Below are 19,722 nucleotides of genomic sequence, written 5' to 3'. Positions count from 1 at the left end.
AGGAGTAAGTCCCTCTAAAGTACAGGGTCAAGGGGTTCAGCTTCTGTATATATCACCAATTATTGCTATCTCTGGTTTATGGTACACAACATGGATCTCCCTACTAATCTTTCATATAGCTCCCAGTCAGCCAGTGAGTGGATAAACCAATATTCTCCTAGTCTCTTAGGGACCAATACCATGAAGCATTAAGAAAATGCTTAAAATTAGGCGACAGTTCACTTCTGGCTCCTCACTGTTACCTTTTTAGCTCAAAAAGAGTACTAATAACATGTACTTAACTCAAGCACATGCTAAGGTATTTTGCTGAGCAGGGACAGTTTACATGTGCTTAAACTGAAGCATGTATTTAAACACTTCGCTGAAATATATACAATAAGAGTCAGGATTTCAATTAGAATTGACTTTCACTAGGACTTTTGGTTGTCTAAGGGCTAAATCACTGGGCCCAAAGATTTTTATTGAAATCCTTGATGTTAAGCGGAAAATGAAGACGTCCAGAGATTTTTACATGGGGTTTTCAGGAGGTGGGGTTTTGAATGGTGCTGAACACTAGCCTAATGCTGATCCCCTTGAAGTTGATGGTAAAACTCCCACTGAATTGAGAGAACTACGATAATGCTGAACACTTTAAAAGTCATCCCAAACATACAATTTTTTAAAGACTAAGTCTATACTAACTATCTGTTTTGGTGCCCCACTGATTTATAATATTTAATATGAGTAATCTTCCTTTTACCTGCACTGGTGCCTGCACCGGTTGTGAGGTCCCCACCCATCAGGCCACCTATGGTTTTAAATAAAAGTCACAATGAGAATGACAAGAAACCAAAACCAAAAACAAACATAGAAACAAAAAAAAACCCCAACCCAAACCACAAAAGTTAAGCACTTTAAGCAATACTAACCAGCTTTCTACTCACAGATGGCCTGATCTTAAGCCTACAAGCATTCCTAAGTGACTTTAGTGTCCACTAGTTCATGTCCATAGTTGAAACATTTTTAAATGCCCCTAGTAAGGTTTAACAGCTATCATGTTTGTTCATTGGTGACAGGCAAGCTTAAAAATAAATGCAATAGCTGATAGCCTGTAGATTTTCAGCTTTCCATTGTGTAAGAAAAATCACTAATATTAAAAAAAATTATACTCAGTCTGACTATACGTAATCATTTGTAAAGCAGATTTATTTTAATTTTATTTGAATTAGAAAAAACAAGATAAATACCACTTTATTGGAAAAGGCCAGTGAACAGTGAAGGTACTATAAATTATGTAATTATAGTATGTATTTGCTTAATTGTTGATTATAAATTTCTCAACCCTTTCACACACAGTTGCTCTGAGGATTTTTTTTAACTCTTCCTTGGACTGGAGTCCTTGAATGGAACTCAAAATCCTTAAGGATGACATTGCTTTGGCCAGGAAGAATGAGACTAATCCTCATTTATCCTGATCAGAGGTGACCCTATATATCACTAAGCATAGAAAGCAACTGATTGCTTATCCAACAAGACATTCCAGCTTGGAGATGGACTAACATTTACCCATCAATGATCTTTTGAATATATAAATAATCACAAATCCTCCATTTAACCTCTCGACTGTTGATTTCAGTAATTAGAGGCCTATTTTACTTCTAAAAGACAGGCTTGCTTTGACCACACTTTATTTTTTCAAATTTTATGGAAATCTGTCTGCTGAATTCTTGCATGAAACAAGCAAATGAGCTGCCTTTTTTGTAAAACAGCAAATCGTCTCCTTTTTATCTTTTATTGATTTCCTTTAATCTTAGCCAATATTCATCTGTTTCAAGAACATTATTTCAGGGTTATTTTTATTTTCTAATTTTGGCATAGGAACCTTTTCAGTTTTGTCTTTGATTTTTCAACACAGTAGTTTTGGGGAAACTATTATGACTGAGAAGATCTTGCTCTTTTAGTACAGTTTAAAGTGAAAAAGACACATTAGTTATCTCCCAGAAAAGATCAGTTAAAGAAATGGGATTTAACAAAGCATACCTGTGTTACCTGCACTTGGAGGCCGATGTGTCACACCAGGAGACATGCTATTTCTCTGCAGAGAAGGGTGGGCCAGTGGCAAAAGGTTGGGGTTACCGAGTGAGCTGACTGGGTTACTGTATACCAAACTGTTGTGGTTGGACACTGGGATAGAAACTGGCATCTCAAAGTTGGGTGGTGGAACAGCCTGTACATGCAAAAAAAGGGAAACAAAGACAAGAATAGTACAGAAGCACAACAGTCTTCAAGTACAGTTACTCTATATTTAGTTCAAAAATTTGGAACTGGTGGTTAAAACATTTAAACTCCCCTCCCCATGAGAATCAAGAGAAGAGTTTAAAAAGTAGGAACTAACTATGGTTTAGGCACTAAACAAGGTTTTTAAAAATGGCTTTAAAAATCACTATACTTTACTGCAGTTTGTGCTTTTGCTTTGTGAACACTGGAAGGGTTTTCTTCCTCACTTTTGTTTAAAAGAAAACCCTGCTTCATGTAGCTGCATTTTCTTTTTCTTCCATGCATTGAAGTCATATTTGTTCACTTGTGATATCTTAATCTGGTGTCACAGATGACTGTAAGATCAAAGGTAAATAATTATGATGACTTCATTTCATGGAAAAAAATTAGAAGGGGTGGAATTCAGAAGGGTAAGCTTTAGTTTCAGCACAAGTAGCTTTAGCAACCGGAATGAATCCCAATCATGTTAAAGGCATGATCAAACATAATTACTTTTCTTGTTAAACTATTTCCATATTTTGGAAGGGATGTAAAAGCAGCAAAGTGTTCCTTGAAAATGTGACAAAAAGCAAAACTGATTTTTTTGTGGGGGGGGGAAGGGAGGAAGAAATGGGCCTTTCCAATATACTGTTTTTCTTTGTTTAAAAGTAGAATCTCCTGGTCCTGAAGGATCTCTTTCAATAAAGCATTTTGCCAACTGTGGCAAATTATGCCTCTTATGTCTTTGAGCTTCACAGGGAGCAGAAGCAGCAGCAGTCTTGAGTGGCAGTGTCAAATGGCAGTCATTATATCTGCAAAATGTACAATGCAGTAGCCATGGTTTTGTGAGTCTTGCTTGTATACTTAAGGTTCTGGTATCAAGATGAACATGTGGCAATTCTGGCTTTATGGGTTTTTTTACCTGCTCTCATAGTTGCAATGAAAAACTTGAAAATGTTTTCTGAGGCAAATGAAAAAAAACTCAGGTACATTGCTTTAAAAATTTCATCTTTTGTAAACCAACTACATGATTTTGAGGCAGGTGCTGACTCATGTTTTGAATGCTGGTAAACTGACAATGTCTTCTGGGGCCTGGCATGAATGTGATGAGAACTGCTGTATGCATAGTGCTACAGCCCAGTTGTGTCGGGACAAGGTGGAGGGGGCATAGCTTCATCCATGTTCTACCCAGAAATAGATTCTGTGGCTATTCAGTTATTTACATGATAGTAGTTCACTGCTGTCTTGCATACTGGATCACTGGCTGTTCAATTAACGGCAGTTTTAAACCCCCTTTACTCTTTTCCCCTCCTTTTTCCTTTTTTCCAGGCATATTTTAGTCATATAAATACAGAAATCATTTTGTTTGCCACTGATATGCAGCAAGTGAACAAGATTCCAGTTCAGGGCAGAATATGATTGTAGAACTAACTTTTCTTTGCTGCTATGCAGTCATATCTGATGTCCCTAATGGCCAACTTTCCTGAAAGGCTGGTTCAAGGGGCTGTTTCAAGTCGGTGGAGGGGGGGGGGAATATTATTTCTTTGTTTCAATGGCTAGCAATCAAATCTGTATGTATTACTATGTTCTGGAGTTCTGGATATTTAAGTGATATGTCCTGCTTTTCAAAAATAGAGAGACAGCATAAGTAATTGCATATTTAAAAAATATAACTACTGAAATCCAACTAGAGGCCTCTCTGCAGCACCCTCACAAGATTTTATGTTCATTATCAAACCTCTGCCTACATATGGAACCTGTTCTACACAGGAAGTTTCACAATGCACATGATTCAGAAATAGGATCTTTGTGTGTATTATGACTGCAGGCCCAATTCCTTAGAGTTACACACATACTGAATAATCTGAAAAGTTATATAAAGTATGTAGGAAATTCTAAAAATGCAATGAATTAAAATCTTACCTTCCTGCACAAACCCCAAATAGCAGAGATGTGGCAGGGGAGCCCAATGAGGTTGAGGTAGGGACAGAAACCCTACAGATTAGAGGGGCTGGTCATGAAGCTGCTAGCCAAATCCTACATCAACTATTTTGGGCTACATGTTGGAATGATGGCTTCTACCCTTCTAACAAGTTCTGGGCCATGAATTCAGGTCCAATTGGATTGCCAACTCTCCACTAGGGTGTTCCTGTTGAAAAGGTAAACATGGGGCTGCTAACCTGGCAGCCTGTTTTGGAGGTGCAGAGCTCCCCACGCGGGGTCATTCTGTGTGCATTCTACTTTCTCCTTGCTCTGTAGGCTTCAAGAGGCACTTGGGTGCTGGAGATTTTGCATGTGACCCCACTTTCCATCCCCTCCCTCCCCCCTCTGGAATCATTCTGCATACTGTTACAATCATCTGTACCGTTGGGCCTACAAATCCTAGCCTGCTGGTCATAGGGCCTGGATTATCTGATGGGTACCTAACCTTTTCCATTTTTTTTTTTTTATTTCCCTGATCTCTTAATCCTTCTTTCTGTCCCAATTAAAAAAAATCCACCTGAAGATATAACAAAGCCATTTAAATTAATCGACTTCTGCTTCCATTCTCTACCTTTCATCCATTTGTATCTGACTATTGACTGTGAGCAATTCAGGACAAGGATTGTCTTTTTTCAGTGACTGCTCAGAGCACAGCTTTGGGGTCCCAATCCTGATTTCTGCTGCTGCTACTACTATTATCACTACAGTTTATTCACTACTGAAACATATGGACATTGCCAAAACAGTTATTAGGTTTTCTGCGGTCATTCTCTAAAGGCATTCTTAATTTAGCTGTAGAATTTACATGCCTCATTACTAGACATATATATATAGTGTTTGGTTTAGCATGCTTTTTAAATAGAGTGTGAATACAGCGAGGTCATCTTACAGTGTACTTTACATGCAGTTGACCTTAGTTAAGTTGGTTTATTCTTTGTTTTTATGTGCGAATTAATTTGAAAGAACATGTTCTTAATTTTATTCTTTGTTCAGTCAAAGTATATGGGGCATAAATAACCTTTGTGCCTGCTTTGGGTATACTGTGAGGTCTTGGTGGAAAACAAGGCATCACCAATATTACCCCTCAAGCTCCCAGCTGCAAATTTACTACTTTGGTTTTGGCTGCTTTAAATGTGTGTTTACATTCATGTTTCCTTGACTAATGTGTGCAGGACCTGGTACAGATCCCTTTACCACTGCTGGAGGCAAAACAAGCATGCATGTATCTTGTCTATCACAGACAGGACCTGATGTACCTTAGTGCATTCAACACAATGTTATTGTGTGTAACTTCTGATATGTTGTTCTGTCTTAGCCTGTCTTCTTTCCACAAGTCAAAAGATGGCTAATGTAAAATTTCAACTGAGTAAAATCACACAGCATTGAGCTAGGAGTGAATTTTGCAAGCTGGTCTACAAAATATTGTGGAAAACAAAATCTTGGGTGTCAAAAACCCTGAAAAATGAATAGACAAACATTCTGTGTTAGCTTTCATGTTTTTAAAGATGTTTTGGCAAATTTCAGCCAAGTCTAGCTAATTCTTATGCTCAAAGACAGAGATGTCCGTAGCTGCTTTCTAGTGGACTTCTATTCACTGTGCTTTCAGCAATGCTTTGGTGAGCACACATTATCAGATACTTAAGAAACATGTAAATTCTTATCCTCAGACTATTCTGAGGAAACTTTATTGACCTTTTTCATTAAGAGGATAAGCCAATTTTGATCTGGCAGCATTTTTATTTTCTTACATGTTCAAGCACAGGTCTAATTTATACATCATGCTTTCCTAGACATTACGAGGTTTGACTTGTTCATTTTTTTCCAGTTTTGCTTCATGAACCTGCATCCGTTATGGTGAAGGGTATCTTTGAGTGCAACTATATTTAAGAGCAACTATCACAGATTTGTGATATATAAATGTACAGGGTGAGTCTGAAGTCTGTTAGAATCTTCCTTTACAAAAATAGTAACATTAATATTTTGCAATTTATAATGCCTTTCATCAAACAACTACAAAGCAGTTTCACAGAAATTAATAAAAATTAAAGTCTTTTTTCATCAACATGTTGATGAACTTCCCAATCTTTGGGAAGGCTCCAATACACCTGCCCCACTCTCCAGTGTGGGCAGTGCAACCCCAAGAACAAGCTCCCTCCACTCCCCTCCTTCCACTCCCATTCTGAAAACAGCGCCAGGAGGAAGGCTGCATCAGCCCAGCCCTTCCCCTGGGATACACAGACACAAATTAATGAAGGTGCTCTACCTTGAAGCGCCTCCATCTGAACCCCCATGAAATGAGAGTTCAGATTGTTGTGGGATTGGGCCCTTTTAAAGCATTCTGCAGCCATGCACTTGCATTTGTCCATGGCTGTAGAGCATATTCGGGGGCCGAATTGGGCAAAAATGATCACTTCTGTCTGCACCTTCACGGTACTTTCTGTGAAGTGCCATGAGTTAGACTGGGGAACTGCTTTTCTGTCTGAACCTAAAGTTGTAACCATTGCTTGCTGAACCAGGTTTCCAGAATCTTGATTTACCAAAACCCTGGTGGCAGCTTAAATTCTTTTGTTGATAAAAGCAATTAGGAAGAGAAGGGAAATGGAAAAGTAGAGGTGGAATGGAACAGAAGTGTATTCAATTAAATTCAGTTAAATGTTTCATACACATTTTAAGGATTTTAACAAGGTATACCAGGACTCATATGAAAGACTATTCACAAGACTGATTTAAACAACTTTAAATTGTGAGAGAAGAATCAGATAATTCTTAAGGGAAACTTGCTATTAGTTTGGATTTCAACTTTTGTATGTGCAACTGACTGTGACTACAAATTCTGGGTGCATCCAACCTCCCAAATTGCATGTACAAGTTTGGGTTCTGCACATGCAAAATGATTGCACCCTCACTTCGGCAGGGTGTAAGCCATTAATTGTGTAAATGCTGATATGCAAATTTTAATGTTTGCTTGAAGCTGGCTGAAAGTTTGGCTGTAAATAAAGATAAATGCTCTTTATTTTTCTTACACAGTTTTCTACCCTTTCCTTCACAAGGACAGGTCAGATGCAACTGTAAATTTCTTAGCTTTGGTCAGTTTGTACCACAAGTGTAATGTTATTAAACAGTGACAAAACTTATTTTTTCTTTATGTTTGTGCAAACAAAATAGCACATGCGGAGTTATTTCTCTTACGTATCTGGCAAGGCATATGACCGACGGTTAGAATTTTTGACTTTGTTAAAACAAAAATTTAGCTCATGTTAAACCATTAAAGAAATGCTGAAGAGGTCAAAGCAAATCTTCTGATAAAGCTGTAAATCACCCCAACACACAAACATGTCTGAATCCTACCATTAGGCTCTCATGCAGTCTGTTTCTCTGCAGCGAGCAATTAGCTGTAACCCTTCAGTGCTGTAACTGAATTTAGCACAGAGGCTTAAGAAATGAAGTGACACGCACAAAATGCATTAATTGCTATATATAAAATAATTTCAGTTCTACATTGTTTTTTCTATATCACCACAGAAAGTATTATGTGGGTTTGCTGGCCTGTCTACAAAGAAGGATTCCCATTGTTATGTTTTAGATATAATTTAGGCGAGTGGTGTGGTAAACAGTTCTGTAAACTGAGTGAATATAATGTGTATATGTATATTTCAGTTCCTTCTATAGGTTTCACCTGTAATAGGCATTGCCTATGTGTCAAATGCAGAGACTTCAAGAGAAAAATATGGTTGCGTGAAATTTTATAGCCATGTTATTTGATTATATATGTGGGCTATGAAAACCCATTTCTACCTGAAATGCTTTGGATAAAAGACCAGAACTGAAAGGGTTAAGGTAGGTTACTGCAGCAGTTATGAGCAAACAGCCATCTAACCTTTGGTACTTACAGGTATTTTATGGCTCTTGATCATATTATCAAATTCTTCATTAATTTTTTTGTATTTTTCTTCAGTGCGTGGGGTGAGAGCGTAAGAGGAGTCAGGATCGGGGCTTTCACAACCTTTGTTTTCTTTCTTGTTCAATGCCTGCCAGGTTCAGAGAAATATCAAAAAGTAAAAAAAATGAAAGGGGCTCAGAGTACTTACACACAATCTTTGCCTGCTGATCATTAGATCAATATCTTCATTAATTTTCCTGTACTTGTCCTCAGACTCAGGGCTGTGACCTACTGAATCATCTGCATCGGGGTCTGGACTGTCACAGCCATTAAGTCCTTTCTTTCTCAATGTCTGAAATACATAATTTGGAAAGTTCAAACCTTGACACAGACTGCAAGAGAAATTCAGCAGTGTTACAGTAGAGCAAACTGCCCAGTGGGTAGAAGGCTGTTACATTTTACATTAGGGAAAGAAACTGAATACAGATCTACGAGGTCAATACTATAGGGCTCCCATTACCACTGGCAAAGAGAGGACCATTCTGACCTCTTTCCTCTGAAACTGGAAACAGTCAATAAACTCTGGGAGTGAATGAGCTGATAAAGTGTCTGTACTACAATACATACTTCCCACTGTAAGTGATACCATTAAAGGTTTAAGATGTTTAGTGTATGATCAATTTTAACACATGACACATTTCATTTTAAATTTAGGATCAGAAACACCACCACCGTCACCAAATAGTGTATTTAAAGTAGGCTATTTCAATGTTGTTCCTCCTTATTCTAAGGAAACAGGAAGAAGAAACTAAATAAATGCACACAGAGTAGGAATCAATGCTGTTGATGTAAAAATGAGGAGGAGTATTTAAACTGAATCACTGATTTGAATTTGTCATAGAGGATGACACTAATGGTGCCCTGCCACTCCTCACAGTATTTCTTGATAGGACAAGGGGGAGGGGAAAGTTGCTAGTGCTGTTGTGAGGCACCAATTAAGAACTCCTAGACACAGTGTTTACTTTTTGTTGACTCTTGTTACAGTGTCACGAATGTGAGGTGTTGAAGTTTAATGTGCAGGGAAATCCACTGCTAAAACAGATGCTGAGTGAAAAGTCAAAACAGATGAGCCTAAGGTTCAGCAGCTCAAGACAACCCTTGCAACAGTGAACATCACCAAGCTAAGTAATGGAGACAAAAACACAAACAATTATGCAGTGAAGTCAGCCACTAATAATTTTACATAAATGCCTAGACTCTAATATTTTTTGTTAACTTGTCTACCTTGGCATGTGTGGCCAACAAGATAGCAGAACAATGTCCTGCTATATTAAGGGGTAAGCAAGCAGAACAAGAGCTGTTTGATTCATCCAACTGTAATAGCACAATCAATTTTCAGAGGTGTATTCTGTAGAACCAAAAGTTTTCAAAAAAATTTCATCTGGATATCTACAGGTGTTTTCAGGAAACTGCTTGTGGTGCATTTTGGCTTTAAGCCTGATGCATTTGGGCAAACAGTGTGGCATAGGTCACATGATACTCTTATTTTGTTAATGGCTAAATGTTTCCCATGCAATTAGGATAGGATGCTCAATGCAGCAGAAGCATTTTACTTGTTTTTTTTCAGAATGGTTGAGTCTAAACCTCTTTCTCTTTTTGTCAAAGTAAGAATCTCTTAAGTCTGATTATAGCAGTAGTCTGGTGTTTTATTACCTTTTGTGATTTCCTCAGTTTTCAGAACTGGTCATTATTTTACAATTTGGAGCTCACAAGTGCATTCTTGTTTTGAAAGAGCAGATGCATTTTAGCTAAGACCAGAAAAAGGGCTCTCTTATTACTATATAAGTCCATGCTATAGACCAGCCCCTAGTGTCATTAAAACAGACCATTCCATCACATATATATGCGCCAAACTCAATGCTAACAGGTACATAATAAGATTAGGCAATGGAGGAAGACTGGATTTACCCAGAGACAGATCTTTTAAACTTCAAGCCCACTGGCTAGTTTTCAGTCTTAAACCTGGTAAGCTAATTTTGACACACACAAAAAAAATCATAAATCCTTTAGATCCTAATTTAGAAAGGCTTAAACATGTTGAACAAATATTTTTCACTTCCTCTTCATTCTCTCCTGTTTTTTAAATATTATCCTAGCAGAACTAAAGGAGAAGACCACATTCTAATTTATTATATGATGTTCACTGATAAGCAGTGGGAAGAAAAAGGACTGAAAATAGAAGTGTTTCTGTTGCTTGACAGATTTCATATAAATGGCACAAAACAATAAGGGTGAAATTTTTCCTTCCAATTTGAATTGCGAATCTTAATTCTGATATGGTGTTCATAAATGCACGGAACAGAAATTCTCTGAACACATACAACATACTGGTATTGAGATCTGTTGAGAGGGGCTTAGTATAGAATGTTTTTGTACAAAGTATAAAGTTCAACTCTTGTTACACAAAGTCTAAATTAATATTTAGCTCTTCAGACAAAAAACCCATATTAATACTGACCTGATTATGGGAACTGAACCCAGCAAGTGGGGAGTATGGACATACCAGGGATACAGACCAGGGGTAGGTCACCGGTCCTCAAAAAGGGATTTCTGGGGCCACTTGGGAGTAACAGCAGGCTAGAGTAATGATTCAACCAGTCTTACAGTGGCCAGGATCCCTCCCTCTTTTTTACCATGTTAAATCTTTGTAGCTTTTCCCAGATCCCGGACAAGAGCTAGTCCTATAACACCCTCTCAGAGATTCACTAGCTTCCAGAGGATTTAAGGAAGCTTGTGAAATGTGGATTTAAGGTTTTTTTTAGGGAAAAGAATTAGTAGACTGGATTGTATTATGCAGAATCCCAAGCTAAATTTTAGTTATTTTTAAAGAAAATCAGCCATTTTGTGCTTCTGAAGCACTTCCTTCTCCGCTCCCATGTAATTCATACCTACTCTATTTTGGATCCCAGTAACCTAAAAATTAACTGCAGCATTTTAAAAACAAAATGGTTAAAGAAAAACTATCTTTAAATGGAATCTCATAAACTAGCAACTGAGCTTAAACCCTACATTATAAATTTCTGAAGAGAAGTGCTGAGATAGGACAAACTACAATAGGATAAATGAAGCACAAACAACACTTTTATCTTCAGTGCATAAAACATTTAGAGCCCTATGAAAAATACCAAAGGAAACACCATGCTATCAGTCAGATATTTCCTTATTAGGGCAATGCATAGTTATTACAACTGGAAGACTTAAGCAGAAAAGGGTCTCCACTGTTCTTTGCCCATGGAAGATTCCTTTGATTCCCAAGTGATACATCTCCCTTAGCACTAAGTTAGCACTTCAAATAAAAGACTGGTGAATCCTATAAGGTAGAGAGGAAAAAGGCAGCAACATTCTTCAACAAGTTTATTGTCTCTGCTTCACCATTATGTCCTCTGGTTCCAAGAGCCTAATAATTTATTTGTGGGTACTTTCTGTTGAGAAAACTGTATTCCTGCAATTGGACCTTTATGCCAAGGGACAGACATTACACATAAACTGGTTTAAGTGATCAGAAACTGGTTTAAACCTGTAACAGAACATAAGTTCAATGCACATAAACCAGTTTCAAAATGACTGAAACTGGTTTAAGATAAACCTGGTTGAATGTAGTATCAGACTTGGGCCAAATTGGTTTATGCAGTGTCTGTCCCAGACCTATGTGAAGGACTGAAACTCTTAAACTTTTAAGGCTCCTTGCAGAGACAGATTTAGATCTGTAGACCAAGTTATTCCCTGCATTAGTTCTTATAAAGAGACCAAACAGTATATCCTATCTAAGAATTCCATTACTAAAAAGCACTACCCACACAATTGTAATTTTGGTAAACTACTTTCAATAATCAGAAAAAAAGTTGTGATTGCCTGCCATTTTCCATTTCTCTTTTCCCTCTATCTGGAGGTTGAAAGCTTCCAACTAATAGTAAAAAGTGGTTTGGTTCGAATTCTGGTCATGATGGCTCCATAGTCTACTTGGCAATACTTTTATTTTGAATTGTCTTAATACTTCCATCTTTAAAATTCTGTACTCTATTAGCCATTCCAAAAATCACATTTATAGAGGGTGTCAAATATATTTAAATCAAGGGTCTAAACATCTATCTGTTTTCTGAGTAACACAAAACATGAAAACCAGGAAAGTTGAGTAAATCCAACCTTTACTTTGTACCCTCTCATCTACTTATTATGATGAAATTTTTGTTGCCATGTAATGTATGGCGCAATCATGTAATGAAAGACCTTAGTGAAATGATAAACAGAAAGAGTTAAGGTTGCTATGGGAACCATCTATCTGAATCCCCTGACTTCTGTGCAACTAAAATCTCAAATTCTATGTTCCATTAATACAGGGTTTTTGGACTTTTACATTTAACAATGAGCAAAAATTAGTATGCTGGTCCTAATTTATTTCTATTGCATGTTTGGGAGAACTAGATTAAACACTGTTACTCTTACTGCCACCTAACCTGCTTCACATAAACAACTTTAGAAAGAACATACAAACGGAACATTTCTTACCTATGTGGTACAGATTACAAAATGCCTTTATGGTTTTAAGTCTTTTTGAAATAAGCTACAGGGCTTACGTATTTCAATAACCACAATGTTAACCTCTTTGCTACTATTTTAAACTATGCTCCAAAGACAACATCTTAATTGTCTGGTCTTGTACCTCTTTCACCTCTTTTCAATTAATGCTTGCTTTTAAAGTATGCTTTTCACAACAGTATACCAACCCCTACACACAAAGCTGCCTTCCACTTCTGCACACTAAATGATTACCCTCTCCTTCTTCAAGCACTTCCTCTAATCACACCTTTTATTAAACTAAATAATGTAGGGAATCCCGCCAGAAACATCTGTGCCTCTTTGCCTTTCAATGACCAACTTTTATCTTATATTGATATTGTAAGTGCCTCAGGGCAGAAGGTTTCTACCTGTTTGTCAAGTTCTGGGTAACATTTCGTTCAATAGTTATCCCAACAAATTGAAGCATAGTGCTTTGACAGGGAAATGGAAAGATGAAATTTTCTTTTTTTCCTTGGGTCACTTAGATACTAAACTATTTTGGGAAGATAAAGTCAAAGGCGTCAGGGAGCTCAGGAGAAACTGCATTCTAGGAGACCAGACCTTGCTCAGCTCCACTGCACAGAGAAACCAGATCTTTTGGACAGAGCAGCTTCTCTCCGTCTAATGTCTGTTCATAGTGTGGGTTGGAAAGGGTTGTCTTTCATAAAAAGCCTAACAGGTTTCTCCGCCATTTCCCCCTTTGCTTCCTTTGGTGTGATTTATGCTTCAGGCAGCCATGAAAGGGCAGCCCTTGTCTCTAGCTGGTATACAGGGATTGATACTGTTTGTTCCTTCTGGGGGAAAGCGGAGGAGGGGGGGGCAGAGGGGGTGTGGCTAACAGACACAGTCAAAAAACCTGAGGCTGAATTGCTTCAGCTTTTTCAGGTTAATCTAAGCTGCAAAGATTGAACCAATAAGCAAATGAACAGAGATTTACTTTTGATTCCAAAAATGCAGCCACATGTCTGCAGTGGCTCAAGCCAGAACCTGGGGGGAACTACAGCATGGCTCTCTGGCACACAGACAGCATGGGCTGTGAATTTGTGTCATCTTCCTGCTGCCCCTGAGGTCTCTGGGATCTGCAGTCCACAATCACAGCAGCAGAACTCTGCAGGGTTGCTCATCACTTCCTTGTCCTGCTTCCAGGTACCTCTGGAATTTGTAGTCCACAGTTGCAGCCAGCGGTAAGTTTAGTAGGCACTAAGGGCAGGGCAGCTCTGTTCTTGGAGGGAGGGAAGCTAAACCCCACACCCTGACCCCAGACCCCAGCCAGGGCTTGCCTGGGGGGGCAGTGAGCTGGCCCTTACTGCTCCAGCTAGGGAGGAGAGGGGCAGGGCCAGTCCTGCTCTCTGGAGCAGATGCACAGCTTGGCCCAGGGCTGCAAAATCTAAAATATTTTCAGCCATTTTGAAACTGGTTTATGTAAACTCAACTTCTATTTTGTTACAGCTTTAAACCAGTGTCTGATCACTTAAACCAGTTTATGTATAACTTCTGTCCCTAGACTGTAAGACTTGGAAAATTAACTGCACCCTACCTACACATACCAGACCGAATCCTCTGTTTTCTGTTTGATCTTACCCATGTGCAAATGCTATTTGATTTAGCATTGGCTTAAATTAAGCAGGTAAATTTTCAGCTTGTGAAAAAAAATGAGAGAAAGAATGTGTCAGATTCATGGATCTCACTTAAACAAATCTGAAGCATATACCTTTCTTGATTATCCAGTAAAGGGGGAGGGGGGGCGAACCACATGACAAGACTGTCATGTTGCTTTGTATTTTTCTGCTAAACCATGTACATACAAACTTTATTCATACAAATCCATGTTTATTTCATAGGACTGCAAACTATTTTTGGGTATTATATGTGTAAATTGTTTTTGCATTTCATCTTGAACCTGAATAATCCCTGAGATCTTAAGTAACATTTCCTTATCCTTTAAGCTTAATTTGATCACAGCTGAACTCTTGCCATACAGTAAAAGGTTGTAAAAAAACCAAAAAACTACCAGGGAATTGGCTCAGAATTCTTACGTTAACTCTCAATTGACAAGATCACATTTCCCAGGCTTTGACAGAACACAGAGATAACAACATCCTTGGGTTCTGTTTGGGGCTGAGTTTAGTCACCCAGGAATTCATCTGGGGCCAAGGAAGCTAAAGAGAGAGAAGGAGGGGGGAGAGAGTGCACATCAAGTGATCTGAAAACATGCGAGTTGGCTTCTCATTCTGTCAGAGCTCAGCAGTTTACAATCTGACATGAGGCTACATCACTAGCCATCAGCAATTTTACTCATCCTAGATATCCACACCTGTCAGCGACTCTGCACCTGTTGTCTAATTTGGCAAAGGCCAAATGACTACAGCCAATCGTAACTGCCTGTACTGCAACATGGCCATAGATGGCTTTTTCTGTTGTGTGTCTGCTGATTGGGGCTGCTAATCTCTGTGGATTTCAGTAGTCTGCTTTTTGTATTTGCGATATTGTTGCAATTTTCAGCTTTTATCTGGGTGAAGCACATCAGAATATAACTTTTATTTTTATACACACGCTCCCCACGTACAGCAACTCTCAGTATCTTTTAATTTTTTATCCTAATCTAGATCCATGTAGGACAATTTCCCCTCCTTATCAAAATCTGCCTGCACTCACTATAATACAGTGCTAGATCCAAACTTAATATACTTTGGAAATATTGTAGTAGGGAGATAAAAAACTATCCTGTTTATTTTCACACAGCACTGACATTCTCCTAATAAAGAATTTATGTAGGGCTATAGTCTTATCTAGAAGGGCTATAATTAAAGTTGTAAAGATTTATTGGCATCATTATGATATTATTTTAACTGTGATTAAAGCCTTTCATTGATATGTTACAATTGGACAACAACCTATTTCATTGATTTTTTCCAGGGTTTTTTTAGATTTGTCAGTTTCCTATTGGACAAAATAACTTATTTTAGATATTTGTAAAGAATTACTGTTCAACTAAATTTAACCTTATTCAATTTTAATTTTTAGAGAAATATTTTATTTTTATTTTTTATTTTACAATGTTGTATTAAAATGAATTTTGCTTTAAACAGAAAATAACCAACCACCTCCCACCCACCCCCAAAAAACAAACCTAAACCCTCTTCCAAAAAACCCTAGCTCAGTTATGAAAGTTTGGGGTCAAATCCTAGTTCACTATATAAATCTACATGTGTTGTGAATTAACAAATTCTGCAATAGGAGCTACATGCGTAACCCAAAATATTCTATATAGAAGAAAAGTAATCTTGGGGTATGTGTGTATAAGAACTGAGTATGCCCATATGTGGATTATGGGCCTGATCTGTAAGCTTTGCTCTAGAATGTGCTCTTCATGGGCAGGGTCTGGGAGCCTGTACAGAAACCTGTCTGAATCTCCATCCCAACTCCCTCATGGTGCCTATCGGTCTCTTGACATGCTATTACATATAATGCTCTGCCAGAACTGGTCATAGATACAACTAAGTTTCTAGGTGTTTCTGTTCAGTGATTGACTGCAGGACAAAAATAAGAACGAAGTAGTGATAAATACTTATCTCAATTCTCTGCTGTCTGAAAGAGAGCTTAAAGACAATAGAGCTTCATTCCTGCAAAGCATACTCCTAACATAAACTGTCTCCCCAGCTGGAGGATCTGTGAAGTATCCAATACAGTACCAGGCAGGAGGAATTTTCTGCATTCTGGCTGTTCTCACTTGCTTACAGCCTGTTTTACTAGGGACAAAACAGGTCCCTTGCCACGGGCATAAAGATGGTTTAAAGTCATTAAAATCCCTCTCCCATTTTTGCATTATGGGGGAGCCAGAATAAAAAATCAGGCCCATTTTTTCTTTTATTAGTATTCTTATTCTTTTCACTCATATTCTAATTATAAAGATCTCAAAATAAAAATTACTGAAATATTAGCTCTTCAAACGTTTTTAGTTACATGGGGGGGAAGGGGGGAAGATGAACTGATGTAAGGGAAAATCTCCATGATTAAGCCTATTTGAAATAGAGGAGGATGTCATTTGAGACATAGTACATTTGATTTTTGTTATCTTTTACTGACAGAGAAGGACAGTGTCAATATATGAATGGAAAGACAAACTTTAGAGTAGTTTAGCAGATTCATAGCAGCATCATTAGGGAATAGGAGGCCATTTGAAAATACATGCTGTAAATCAAGTTGTTTGTTGCTTTCCCTCTTTTTTCTGCCATGCTATAATCCTTCTTCTTTGACCCCAGCATTTCCAGAGTGAGCACCACTCTCAACATTTGCACTTGTGTCTAAATTAGTCAGGCAAATACAAAACCATGAGGCTGAAGTCAGATCTCATTTACCAGTGTAGATCTGGAGCAGCTGTATTGACTCCAGTGGAGTCCCCCTAGTTTGCTACATTGGTGTTATTAACTCATCAAATATATAATACCCAAAATATGTAAGCATAAATAAAAATAGCCATATCAAAAATTAACTATTTCAAAGACAGATGGTTTTTCATGTTACAAACTGGAACTATTAGTACCAAATGCCATATTAAAAATCCTGGGGACATTTGATACACCAAGCACATAACCTCTTATTCTGAATGGTCCCAAAGTGCTTTCAAAATTGTTTATACTGTATAAGGATTTATTCATCTTACATTGAAATGCCACCATCTTTCAGATGGAAATGTCACAGTCCTCTTGTGCCAGCAGAAAACTATGCTTATGGTGTTGTAGGATCAGAAAGGATGTCTAATGTATCCAATTGAAATTGTAGTTTAAAATATAAATTACCTGAGATGGAATTTTCTTTGTACTGTGCGGCAAGCACCCTCATTCTCATTAAAAGGGCTTTGGAATCTCTGATGACCACAGCATTTTGGTTTTGCATTTCATCTGAAAGGCAGCACCTCCAACAGTAGGATGGGGAACTGATGCCATACTGACTCAGCATGGAAAATGCCACCCACTAAGACACCAATACCACTTCCTGCAGCACCTGGGTTTTCTTTGGAGGTCTCCCATGAAAATCTTGAATGTATTAAGATTAGGAACAGACTTTTCTTTTGAAGAATTTGCAAATTCATTTTATAGTAGATCAAATTACAGGACATGAAGGAAGATTTTACTGATATGACACTTAGCAAATGTTTCTGGAAAGGTGTGACTTTTAAATGTGCAGGAAAACTGCCCTTTTATTTTATAATTGTATAAATGCTTCATCCAGTGTTGAAAAACTGCAGAAATCAATATATTTCTTACATGATGATTTCTAATAAGTGAAACCTAAGCGGGGTTCTACATGGGCAATCCCTGTGCAGGATCTGGACCTTAAATAACGGAGAAATGTCGAGTTACCAGCTTACTGATCTGCTGACGAAGCCAAGTCCTGACCTAATATACCCAGAAATAATATCCATTAATGTCAGGGTGTGTATGTGTGCCACGGGGAGACTCTGACTTAGTTTTTGACTTTTCAGAATTCAATATTCTACCAATGTACATAAAATATACTTCACAATAAAGGTTTCTGGTAAATAATATAGCTTAATCTTTAAACTGCTATTAAAGTCTTCAGGCTATGGCATATATTCAATCCAACAGGAGAGGTAAATGTCAGTCAGAAGCAGCTTGAAACTTGCATGGTTGCCAACTAAACATCCATTGGGCATGATCAGAAGAGAGGCTGCTAGTCTGAGGAGGGAGATGAGGTGAGGATCTCTGGTGGCACAGTTATATTAAAGATTTAAACCTCTTTATTTTACTTTTCTTCTCTGTCCTGCAGCATGACTTTTTCAGAAGTCATACTGCCACTCTACTCTAGCTGGATCAACACTCCTTTTGAAGGGAGTATATCAACAAGAAGAATGACCACCCACTAAATCAGGGGTGTGCATTATTTTGGACAGAGGGCCACTTAATGAGTTTTCATGTTCTCTTGAGGGCCACGCTGTCCACACTGACTTAGGATCAGTTACCTCCTCTGATACTAGGGTGTGTACACAAGTGCTCCATGCGCATGTGAAAGTGGTGTAATTTAGAGCACTTTGTATAGCACTATAAAGCTACAGAACTCTTAAACATAACAGAAGTGCAGTGTTTGGTAGGGGGTGAGGGGTGGGGGCCTCTGAGCCTCCCTGCACTTTCCAGGCTAGAGGCAGGGAGAGCTCCTCAGCCTCCTCAGGCTTCTCCACCGGTTAGAAATTTGACCAATGTACAGGAGTTATTTAAAGTGCTGTAAACTACAGCACTTCAAATCTAATAGCTCATTTCACAAGGGCTAATTTAAAGCACTGTACCCATTTTTAGTGTTGTAAAGCCATGCACTTCTGTTAAGTCATGGCAATAAATGGTGAAAAAAACAACTTCTGTATACACCCCTTATTACTTGAATAGACTTAAGCAAGCCATTTTGCCTGTTTATGTCTCATTTCTCCATTTGTAAAATATGGGTGACAGGACTTCTCTAGGTATTATGAACCTGAACACATTAAGAAGACTGTGAGCCACTCAATAAGATAATGGGGACCATATAAAGACTTTAGAAGGATAGGCTGCAAATACAGAGCAAGTATAAACCAATGCAGGACTGTCTTCTTAAATGTGCAAAAAAGCTGCTTCCATGATATAGGTCCTGCTTCCAGCTTCTTTAATAAGAAACCAAGTGAAATTAGCAAGACATTGGTCAATTTCACTGATGCTATTCAGAAGTCTATAGACAGCAAAAAAACTGTCAAGAATCAGGTCAATATCTTGCTGCTACTGCTTCTTGGGAAAACACAGCAGCAGCAGACACAGGCACAAGATCTATTTAGTGATGAGCAGGGCTCACAGTCTGGAGGAGAGAGAGGCCGATTATCCACTAGGAGATTCTTGAGTGGAAAGATGAAGCAAAGAGAAGGAGAAAGGAAGAGAGGGGGGGAGAGAGAGAGAGAGAGAGAGAGAGAAAAGAGCCTTCTCCCCGTGGCATCCAAAGAGGCTGTAGAAAACAATTTTTTTCCT

The 19,722-nt window shown here is 38.2% G+C and overlaps 1 protein-coding gene across 13 annotated transcripts in view; it reads right to left on the bottom strand.

Moving 5' to 3' along the window:
• The window catches only part of MEF2C (myocyte enhancer factor 2C), a 161,736-nt gene that overhangs the window by 43,733 nt on the left and 98,281 nt on the right, over positions 1–19,722 (bottom strand). For 10 of the 13 annotated variants that reach the window (XM_019516904.1, XM_019516912.1, XM_019516900.1 and 7 more), the window contains exons 4-6: positions 8,307–8,450; positions 2,020–2,206; positions 740–787 (exon numbers count right to left, since the gene is read on the bottom strand). In XM_019516904.1, the coding sequence (XP_019372449.1) occupies positions 740–787; positions 2,020–2,206; positions 8,307–8,450 (379 nt within the window). Of the gene's footprint in view, positions 1–739; positions 788–2,019; positions 2,207–8,108; positions 8,247–8,306; positions 8,451–19,722 lie in introns of all 13 variants that reach the window. The other 3 variants (XM_019516908.1, XM_019516911.1, XM_019516909.1) reach the window with 2 other exon arrangements.

This window comes from Gavialis gangeticus, unplaced genomic scaffold, assembly GCF_001723915.1.
Source record: "Gavialis gangeticus isolate Ggan-Ray unplaced genomic scaffold, GavGan_comp1, whole genome shotgun sequence".
Lineage (NCBI taxonomy): Eukaryota > Metazoa > Chordata > Crocodylia > Gavialidae > Gavialis > Gavialis gangeticus.
Note: the sequence above shows the minus strand (reverse complement) of the source record. Positions and strands in the feature narration are given on the sequence as shown.